Below are 10,474 nucleotides of genomic sequence, written 5' to 3'. Positions count from 1 at the left end.
CTTGCTTTGTTGTATGCACTGTGCCAGCAGTGAAGAAAGTCAACAAAGTTATGGTCCTCATGGGGCTTCCGTTTAGTGGACTATTGGACAACACCTTTGTTCCTTGGTTTTATATTTACCATTATTATTCAAAATATAATACAGGATGAATCTTCATAAAGTATGAGTGAGAGGTTTTTGAGATGCCATCTCGAGAAGGAGAGGAATGTATTAGTTTGAAACCTTAGTGCTAGCAGATTTTTAAGTTAGTAATAGATGCCTTTCAGACATTGTCACTGTCACATCCTGGTCATTCTATTCTATAGACTCAATAACAACTTACTTTCTCTAGATAAATTGAAGGTGGTTTTATTTTGTAGGTGCTATGGTCTGAATGTTTGGTTTCCCCCGCAAATTCATATGTTGAAATCCTCACCCCCAAAGATGAGGGTATTAGGAGGTGGTACCTTAGGGAGGTGCTTACACTCTGCCCTCATGAATGGGATTGAAGTCATGCATCGCTTAAAGATGGGGATACATTCTGAGAAATGCGTTAGGAGATTTCGTCCTTGTGGGAACATCACAGAGTGTACTTACACAAACCTAGATGGTATAGCCTCCTATACACCTAGGCTATATGGTACTAATCTTATGGGACCACCGTCGTATATGTGGTCCGTTGTTGACTGAAATGTTGTTAGGTGGCATATGATTGTAGTGTCCTTATAAAAAAGACTCCAGAGAGATTCCTTGCCCCTTCCACCATGTCAGGATACAGCAACAAGGTGCTGGCTATGCACCAGGAAGAGGGCCTCTACTGGAGCACAACCATGCTGGCACCTTGATCTTGGACTTCCCAGACTCCAGAACTGTGAGCAATAAATTTCTGTTGTATATAAGTCATCCAGTCTGTGATATCTTGTTATAGCTGCCTGAATGGACTAGGACAGTAGGCTATGTCTATGACCACCTATATTATGTGAATTATCTTGTTATCCATTTACTCAGCCTTAAAAACCACCATCGGGGAAGAATATAGTATAAACAGAGAAAGACGGCATCTAGTTCTTCAGGAAGGACTTCAACCACTCTAAATAACCCTCAAAGTAATTTAGCAGACTTTGGTTCCATCCTTTGCTGTTTAAGACCTTGTTACCTGCAGTATAGCTTTCCTCAACTGATGGTCAGCTCAAGGACTTTGGAGGAGGGGCCATTTGGGGGAAGACTAAAACTGTCAGGAGTTACAGGGTGTTCTGGTTATTATTCTTGCTTTACAAACTACTCCAAAACTTAGTAGCTTAAAGCAACCATTTAAATATGCCGACAGACCCTGGTCATCAAGAATTTGGACAAGGCACTGTGGGAATGATTGGTTTTTGTCCACAGTGTTTGAGTCCTCAGCTGGGAAGATTCAAAAGCTGAGGGACACTTAACAGGGCTGGAATCATCTCTCTGAAGGCTGTTTACTTGTATGTCTAGTGCTTGGGCTGGGAGGCTGGAATCTAGTAATGCTGACTGAAGCACCTACATGTGGCCTCTCCATATAGAGCCTAGCCTTCCCCAGCATGGTGGCCTCAAGGCAATCAGACTTCTTACGTAGTGGCTCAAGACTACTAGCACAAGTGTTCCAGTGAAGAAAGCTGAAGCTGCATTATATCTTCCGGCCTGTCCTCATAGGTCACATCACCTTACTTCTGCAGTACTCTATTGGTCAAAGCAGTCAGAAGCCCATCCAGACTTCAGGGGAGGGACATAGATCCCTTCTCTCGGTGAGAGGGTGACAAAGTAGAAGATCATGTGGTATGGAAGCTGTTGTGGTGACTATCTTAAAAAGTATAATATGGGGCCAGCCCCATGGCTGAGTGGTTAAGTTCACACGCTCCGCTTCGGTGGCCCAGGGTTTCACCAGTTCAGATCCTGGGCTCGGACCCAGCAATGCTCATCAGGCCATGCTGAGGCACCGTCCCACATAGCACAACCAGGACTGGACAACTAGAATATACAACTATGTACCGAGGAGCTTTGGGGAGAAGAAGAACCAAAAAAAAAAAAAAAAGATTGGCAACAGATGTTAGCTCAGGTGCCAATCTTTAACAACATATATGTATATATGTGTATATATATATATATACAATCTGCCACATGGGGAATGAATTTTGGAACCAAACCAAATCCAAGCGAGCAAGGCAGAAGCTGCCATGTCTTTCATGGCCTACCTTCAGACGACACACTCCATCATTTCTGCAATACCCTACATAAATTTGAAATTAGTTACAGAGGTCAAATTACTGACACTATTCAGTGTGAGATGGGACCACCCAGGTGTGTTCATAACAGGAGGCGAGAATCATTGGAGTCCATCTGGAGGCTGGCTACCACATTGACCTTTGACCTATAGGATTGAGTAACAACTGTGTGACCCTCTGGATTTTCAAGGCATCAATGAAAGATGCCATTTTTGGAAGTAGTTCATATTTCTTAGCTATTACTGGAATCAATGACTACTTACCAATGCTTACCAGGCTGTCCTTGTAGCAGATTATCAACTCTTCTTGAAGAGTGACAGTATGTCATTCTATGGTTAGCTCTGAAATCAGACTGCCTGGGTTAGAATTCTGTTTCTACTTACCTTAGGTTTTTGTGAGGATTAAATGACATATGTAAAAATCTTTAGAACGGGGCTTGGCACATAGTATTTTCTCAATTTTGTAAGCTATTATTATGCATGACTTCTACAGAATCTATATTATGTTTCATAAGAGGGAAAGTAATAGAGTAACAGCTTAGAATGAACATGTATGTTCACTTGTTTTTTTGCTTCCTGTTACTTCATCCCAAGATCACTTTTAGGCCACTAGAACATTCATTCAACCCACAACTTTCATGCTTTTTTTTCAACTTCACATTACCCATTTCATGCATGCCACTTCCTTAATTTACCCTTCTTAATGAATAGATCAAAGAGTTTTGATGAATGTATGCAGTTGTGTAATCACCGCCACAATCAAGATATAGAACATTTTCATCACCCCAAAAACTTCCCTTGTGCCCCTTGACAGTCATTCTCCTTCCCCCAACTCCAACCCTTGGCAACCATTCATCTGATTTCTTTCTTTCTTTTTTTTTTTTGGGAAAGACTAGCCCTGGGCTAACATCTGCCAATCCTCCTCTTTTTGCTGAGGAAGACTGGCCCTGAGCTAACATCCGTGCCCATCTTCCTCTACTTTATATGTGGGACGCCTACCACAGCGTGGCTTGATGAGTGGTGCCATGTCCGCACCTGGGATCCAAACCGGCAAACCCCGCGCCGCCAAAGCGGAACGTGTACACATAACCGCGGCGCCACCAGGCTGGCCCCTCAACTGATTTCTATGCTGATAGCTTTGTCTTTTCCAGAATGTTATATAAATGGGATCATACAGTATGTAGCCTTTTGTGTCTGACTTCTTTCTTTTAGCATATGCTTTTGAGATTTATCCCTGTTGTTGCTTGTCTCAGTAATTTATTCCGTATTTCAGTAGTTTGTTCCTTTTTATAACTGAATTGTTTACCATTGAATAGATGTACCACAATTTGTTTATCTATTTGGCAGCTGATGGGCATTCGAGATATTTCCAGTTTTTTACTATGAATAAAGTTGCATTACACATTTGCATACAGGTCTTTGTATGAGCATGTGTTTTTATTTCTCTTGGATAAATACCTAGGAGTGGGATTGATGAATTGCTGAATTGTACGATAAATCTGTGTTTAATTCTGTAAGAAACTGCCAAACTGTTTTCCAAAGTGACCGTACAATTTTGCACTCCCCCTAGCAATGTATGAGGAGCGCTAATTTTAATGCAGTCTTCTTTGCAACCCAAGTGAATTTCTCCATTGACCCTCCCCTACCATTCTCCAGGAAGCTTACCATATTGGTGATAATGATATTTTATTTTTAAAATACGAAACTTATTTACTGATGTATAGCATACTTACGGAAGAGGACACACATCACATGTATACAGTTTGATAAATTTTCACAAAGTAAACACACCTGTTTGACTACCACCCAGATCAGGAAATAGACTGCTACCAGCATCCTAGAAGCCCACCTCATGTGCCCGTTCCTAGTCACTCCCTCTCTTTCTCAAAACTAACTACATACTGTTATGACTTTTAATAACATAGATTGATTTTGCTGGTTTTGAACCAAATTAAAATGGGATGATACCGATTGTACTCACTTCGCGTGTGGCTTTTGCGACACATTGTGTCTGGACAAAATCACCCACATTGTTCACATAGCCGTTGGCCATTTATTTTCATGCTCTATAATACTACAATTTATCCACCCTACTGTTGATCGACATTTGGGTTGTTTCCAGTTTGGAACTAGTGAAAATAAATGCTGCTCTGGCCTTCTTCATAATAGCCCCAAACTGAAAAGATTCCAAATGTCCACCCATAAAAGAGAATGGATAATCAAATTGTAATATATTCATATGATGAAATACTACTCAGCAATAAAAAAGACCAAATCACTGATACATGCAACATCATGGATAAATCTCAAAAACGTTATGTTAATTGAAACAAGTCATACACTAAAGAATACATAAAGTATAATTCCATCTCTATCAAGTCCATGAATAGGCAAAACTAATCTATAGTGATAAAAATTAGAAAGCGATTTCTGGGGATGAGGGGAGTTAATTAGAAAGGAGCACAGCTTGAGAAAACTTTCTGGCTTTTGTTTTCACTTTTCCTTGAGGAAGATTAGCCCTGAGCTAACATCTGTCTCAATCTTCCTCTATTTTGCATGTGGGTTGCTGCCACAGCATGGCTGACAAGTGCTGTAGGTCTGTACTCGGGATCTGAACCCGTAAACCCAGGCTGCTGAGGCAGAGAGTGCCAAACTTAACCACTATGTCACCGGGCTGGCCCCCTTTCTTGGGTTATGATGAAAATGTTCTATTTTCTTGGTTTGGGTGCTGGTTACATGGGTATATACAAGTGTCAAAATTCATTGACTTGAGCACTGAATATCTGTGCATTCTATTTTATGTCAATTATAACTCAATAAAAATGAATACAGAAAAATGCTGCTTAGTCCTAAAAAAAAGCTATTTTGAACATTCCTATACTTGGTTTTTTGCAACACATGTATGCATATTTGTTGAGTATACAGTTAGGAGTAGAATTGTTAGGTCACAGAACATATATGAATCACAGCTCTGCAACCTAATGGGTGTATGACATTGGGCAAGTACCAGAACCTCTAAAGAACACCAGTTTCCTTATCTGTTACCATGAGCTAATCTCACCTTGATGAGTTTGAAAACTGTATTTGTCAATTAACAGAAGGACATAATGCTGAGAAATCTTATTCTCTAAAATTACAGATTTTCAGAAAATTAGCTATTTGAAATATCAGTAAGAATGGAATATTCTGCTCTTGCCTGGAGGATCTGAGCTACTTTGACACGGAGAAGCAGCCTCAATTTCCAACCCAGGTGCAGAGCTTCAGATAAGGGGTTTCCAGATACAATATTTCACATTTATCTTCACATTGTAGTCTCCAAGGAAACAGGACCCTGAGTCCTCTTAGCTCAGGCCTGATGATAATCCCTTTACACATAGCCTGGTGTGCTTTGGGGTTATCAAAACACTGCTTCTTTTAAACTTTACCTACACTCCATCACTTCCTCAGATCCTAGAATAACTATATTTCTTCCTGTGCTTGGTGAGATGTCCATGATTCCTCTCCCTTGCAGCGTTAATCAACCTAACTTTGTCAGACCACAGGTGGTCTTTATCATATGCACTTTATCTTGGGGATTACTATTAACATTTGTAAAATATGTTCACGTTGCCTGTATAGGCATTTAAGAAAAGGTAGTTATTTTTTATTATTCATGTATGAGTTCAATAAATGTTCATTTGACAGCTAGTATTTGCAAGGCACAAATTATTGCTATGAGAGATGCACAGATAGAAAGCCATTTTTTATTTCTGATGGAAAAAGAAAACAACAACAACAACCACTATTCTTCAGTTCCTAGGAGAAAAATACTTTTACTGAACTTCACTTTAAACAGTCAAATGTAAATGAAAACATTCTCAAGACTATTTTATAGGTAAAAAAGTACTACAATTTACATGATTTGCTAAAGATTTGACATAAAACTATGGATTCTAAGAAATGGTAGGGTTTTCATAATCAGAGTGAGAGCCCCCAAATGTCACCTGTCCCTTTCTGTAAAGAAATATTCTTATAAATGCTCCAATGAAAAACAGAGATAGACTGACTTACAAAAACTCTAACGCTGAATGCAGGCTCGTTCACCCGTTTGGGGTCCCCTCCCACACAACCAAGTGGCTTCCTCTCTTTGCCATTCCCCAGAGATTGCAAAGCAGGCTGGGCAGGGTGTGGTGGAAAACCCGAGAAACAAACACCACCAGTTCCCCTTCACTTCTCCCCGTCTTGATTTTCTCCCAAACCAAGATCCTGCCCACGTCTTTCCATTTACTATAGCTCACAAATTGCAGTCTTCTATAGGAAGAAGAAGGTTATACAGTCAAAATTACTTAAGGGAATGATTTTTAAAATTTGAGTCTAGTTTTCCAAGAAATCTTGGTTTGGGATATAGATGAGGCTGTTTGGGAGGGATTTAGATGGAGAATAAATTTGGGAATATGAGAATACGTTTTAGGGAAGTAACGAGATGATCATGGATTTAGCTTAGTGTTTGGGTTTTGTAGTCAAATCTCAGAAAAGCAAATTAACCTCTGCGGTCTTAATTTTCTCAGTTTTAAAAGGGAAAATAATAACGGGTACTTTGTCGAGTTACTTCCACATTTAAAAAATCCATTGTGCATTATTTATTCTGAAGGTAAAGGTATAGTTGGAACATCCTCCCTTGCTGTGAAGGAGCTTATGAACAAGTGAACTGCAGTGAGGATTCACACATAGCACTTGCTCAATAATTTATTATTATTATTATTATTATTATTATTATTATTGGTGAGGAAGACTGGCCCTGAGCTAACATCTGTTGCCAATCTTCGTCCACTTTGTATCCGGGACGCTGCCACAGCATAGCTTGATGAGCGGTTCGTATGTCCACGTCAGGGATCCAGAGGCAAAGCTGAGCGCGCAACCTTAACCAATACACCACCAGGCCAGCCCCTATTAATATTTTATTGTTTAGATTAGAAGACGAGTGCAGGGAAAAATGAAAGGTTTGTAAGCCAGAAAAGTCTCCGCAAATACTATCAAAGCCCTAGAGGATGGAAGTAGAGTGAGAAATTTCAGGAGTCTGGTTACGGATTTGAGTTTCAAGGTTGTCAAATTCTCCCATATTTGGGCCTGAATTCTCAGAATAGAACAGAATAGGATGTTAGGGCTGAGATCATCTGGTCCAATTTTATGCTAATCGAAAATTCCTGCCTCCTGTCACCGCGCCCTGGCGAGAAAGAACACCGCCACCGCAACTCATCTAATCCGAGCCCCAACCCTCTGACATCATCGCCCCGCCCCTCAAACCCAAGCTCCGGGACGCCCAGTCTCTAAGCTACGGTCCCCTGCGCCACTGCCCGCGGAGCCTGCGCAGCGGAGGGGCGGGGCGGGGCGCGCGCTGCGTGGGGGCGGGGCTAGTGCGCACGCAGCCTCAGCCTCTTCCCAGCCCTTTTTCTTCCTGGTTCTCCTGTCAGTCTGCGGGTACCGTCTGGCAGCTGCTTCCGGTAGGAGCGCGGTGCAGGGCGAGTCGGTCTCAGCTCCTCGTCATGTCCTACGGTCCCTTAGACATGTATCGGAACCCAGGGCCCTCGGGGCCCCACCTCCGGGACTTCAACAGCATCATCCAGACGTGCAGTGGCAACATCCAGCGGATCAGCCAAGCCAGTGAGCCGGGGACCGGGCTGGGGGGCGGGCGCCGTCCGGGGGGCAGGCGCCGTCCGGGGGGCAGGCCTGGGTGTGGCTGTCGGGACGCGGAGCCCGGCCCGGGCTACGGCCAAGGCCACCCTTGACGCCGTGTCGGGCTCTCCACTCTGGGGGCGGCGGGCTGTCATCCCCGTGTCTGTCAGGCCCGGGCTCCCCAAGGGTCCAGAGCCCTAGCTGAAGCTCGAGTTTTTCCCCAGGAGTTCTGCCCTCGTGATGTTGGGGCCAAAACGGCAGACCTGACAGCCCCAGGGTGGGAAGGGGTGTGTGTGTCACCTCGAGAGCAGTGAGTGTGTTGAGTTGGCGCAGTGGTCAGCCGAGTTTTTCCTGTCATCTGCCTTCCCCCCACCCACCTCTCTATCCTCTTTGGCCAGTTTGGATTGGGAGTTGTTTACTGGTTTAGACTTTAGCTTTACATTCTGCTGAGCTTCTGGCTTCTTGGAGATCAGCAGCTTTCAATTAAAAGAAGTGGAGAGTGCCTGTGTTATGGTGAATTAATACACAGTTCTTCCTGTAATGAAATTGTAAATCAGATACAATGAATGGTATGTGAGGGGTGAGATGACTTCTGTTTTAATAAAGAGAATTCACCCAACACATTTCAATTTACATTATTGTGTCTCTTGTAGCAAAAGATTTGCATATGTTTTTGGATTTCAAGCTGATGAGGCTTTTGTTTTCCTTCCCTGTTTAGCTACTCTTTTGAGCAAGTCTGATGTGATACGTAGAGAGGCTCAGGGTCTTGGCCACAGTCACACAGCAAGTAAGACCCGGTCGAGTCACAGGTAGATTTTAGAATGTCATTGCTTGTCTTAAAACTCCATCCCCACCATTGGGGTTTGAGTGAGACTGCGGCTGAATGAGTCAAATATAGGCTGTTTCTCGTGCCTGGAAGTCAGCACAGAGGCTTATAAACAGGAGTCAGCAGCAGCAACTTTACTTGGAGAGAATGATGATTGTCATCGTTGTTTATTATTGTGCTTTTCTGAGCGTGGTTGTGTTCTGTTAATAGAACTAGTTGGTCCTGAATGACAGTTACTTTTTAGATTTTAAAGAACAGTCTGTCACTTTGCTTTTAAATTTAAATATGTAATGTAGAATTTGAGAGGTGGGAAGTTTCTGATGGGAAGGGGTTGAGACTGGGTGATTTGCAAGTGGAAAGAAGAATATGTAGCCTGTTAAATCCAGAAATTTTTAAAAAATTAATATCACCACTGGCTAGAAAGTATAGTACTGTGTGTTCCAGTTTCCTGTTATGAGGGAACTGTAGTACCGGTTAGATGGGAAAATTCTGGTTAAAGGCTGAAAGTTTCTTGTTGAGGCTGTGTCTAATTTTAATGTCTATTTGTGCAGTCATTCAACATATGTTTGAGTATCAGACTATGTAGTATGTATAGGAACTGGCATGGTTTCTCTCATATATTCATATTTGAACTGAAATATAAAGTTGAAAGGGATCATGCTATCTAGACAAGGTGTAAATGACATTATGTGGGTATTCAGGGGAAAGAGAGACTATTTTCAGTTGAGAGGGATCAGAGAAGGCATTATGGCATTTGAGCTACGTCTGGAAAGATGGTGGAAAGAATTTGAACTTCAGATGGTAAAGAATGGAAGAGCGTTCCAAGAGGGAATAAAATGAACAGGGTATGGTAATGGGAAGGCATGGGGGTGAGTATAGAAAGGTAGAGTGATTTAATTTGTCTAGAGTGGTTGACTCCAGAAAGTAGTGGAAAATAGGTTTGGGAAGGTAAGTGGGGGCCCAAACATGAAGGGCTTTAAGTGCTAAACTAAGGGAGTTTGGTTTGAATTCTTTAGGAATATGTAAATTGAATTGGAAGGGAGAGACTGGAATCAGAGACACCAGCTAGGGACTGTGAAAATTAAAAGGAAGGTGGCATAGGAGAGGTTTCTTTGGTGATAGAATTGATAAGATTTAGTTGTTGATTGGGCATTGGGCTCAAGGGACCATTGGAGTCAACCATTAATAACATTAACAGCTAAAGTTTGGGTACATACTGTGTGCCAGGCAGTGTGAAAAGTACTTTGCTTGCATTATCTTATTTAATTTTATAGCAACCCTGTGAAATACTTACCTATGTTATTTCCATTTTATGGGTTAGGAAACAGACTGAGAAAGCTTAAATAATTACCCAGCTACCAAAGGGCAATACCTGAATTTGAAACCAGGTCTACCTCTTATGACCAGCAGTTAGCCTTTTTTATAATTTTTAATTAATATTAGAGTTTTGTAACAGTTAACACTTCAAGTTACAAGTGACTGGCTTTTTTTTTACTCTCCGTAGGAAACTCTGGAGAATACCTGAGGCTGTGGAACTTTTTCTTCTTGCGATGTGTCTACCTCCCCTGCTAGATTGGTAGCTCCTTTGAAGCATGGGGCATGACTTATTCCTCTTTATATTTCTAGTGCTTCTCTCAGTGCCAAGTATATGATAGATTCAGGCATTCACTGTTCAACAGATATTCTTTAAGCACCTGCTGTGTGCTGGGGATGGAGGGATGAACAAGACAGACAAAATCCCCGCCCTGATAGTGTGTGTGTGTATATACATA

At 42.0% G+C, this 10,474-nt stretch overlaps 1 protein-coding gene across 1 annotated transcript in view; it reads left to right on the top strand.

Annotated features, from left to right (window-relative positions):
- Window positions 1–7,656: 7,656 nt before the first annotated feature.
- STX12 (syntaxin 12) overlaps window positions 7,657–10,474 on the top strand; it is a 34,398-nt gene continuing 31,580 nt past the window's right edge. Inside the window, exon 1 of the mRNA XM_046662192.1 lies at window positions 7,657–7,864. Within this exon, the coding sequence (XP_046518148.1) occupies window positions 7,747–7,864 (118 nt within the window). The 5' untranslated portion in view covers window positions 7,657–7,746. The remainder of the gene's footprint in view (window positions 7,865–10,474) is intronic.

The sequence above is a fragment of the Equus quagga genome, chromosome 5 (assembly GCF_021613505.1).
Source record: "Equus quagga isolate Etosha38 chromosome 5, UCLA_HA_Equagga_1.0, whole genome shotgun sequence".
NCBI lineage: Eukaryota > Metazoa > Chordata > Mammalia > Perissodactyla > Equidae > Equus > Equus quagga.
This window is presented reverse-complemented; position numbering and strand designations above follow the sequence as displayed.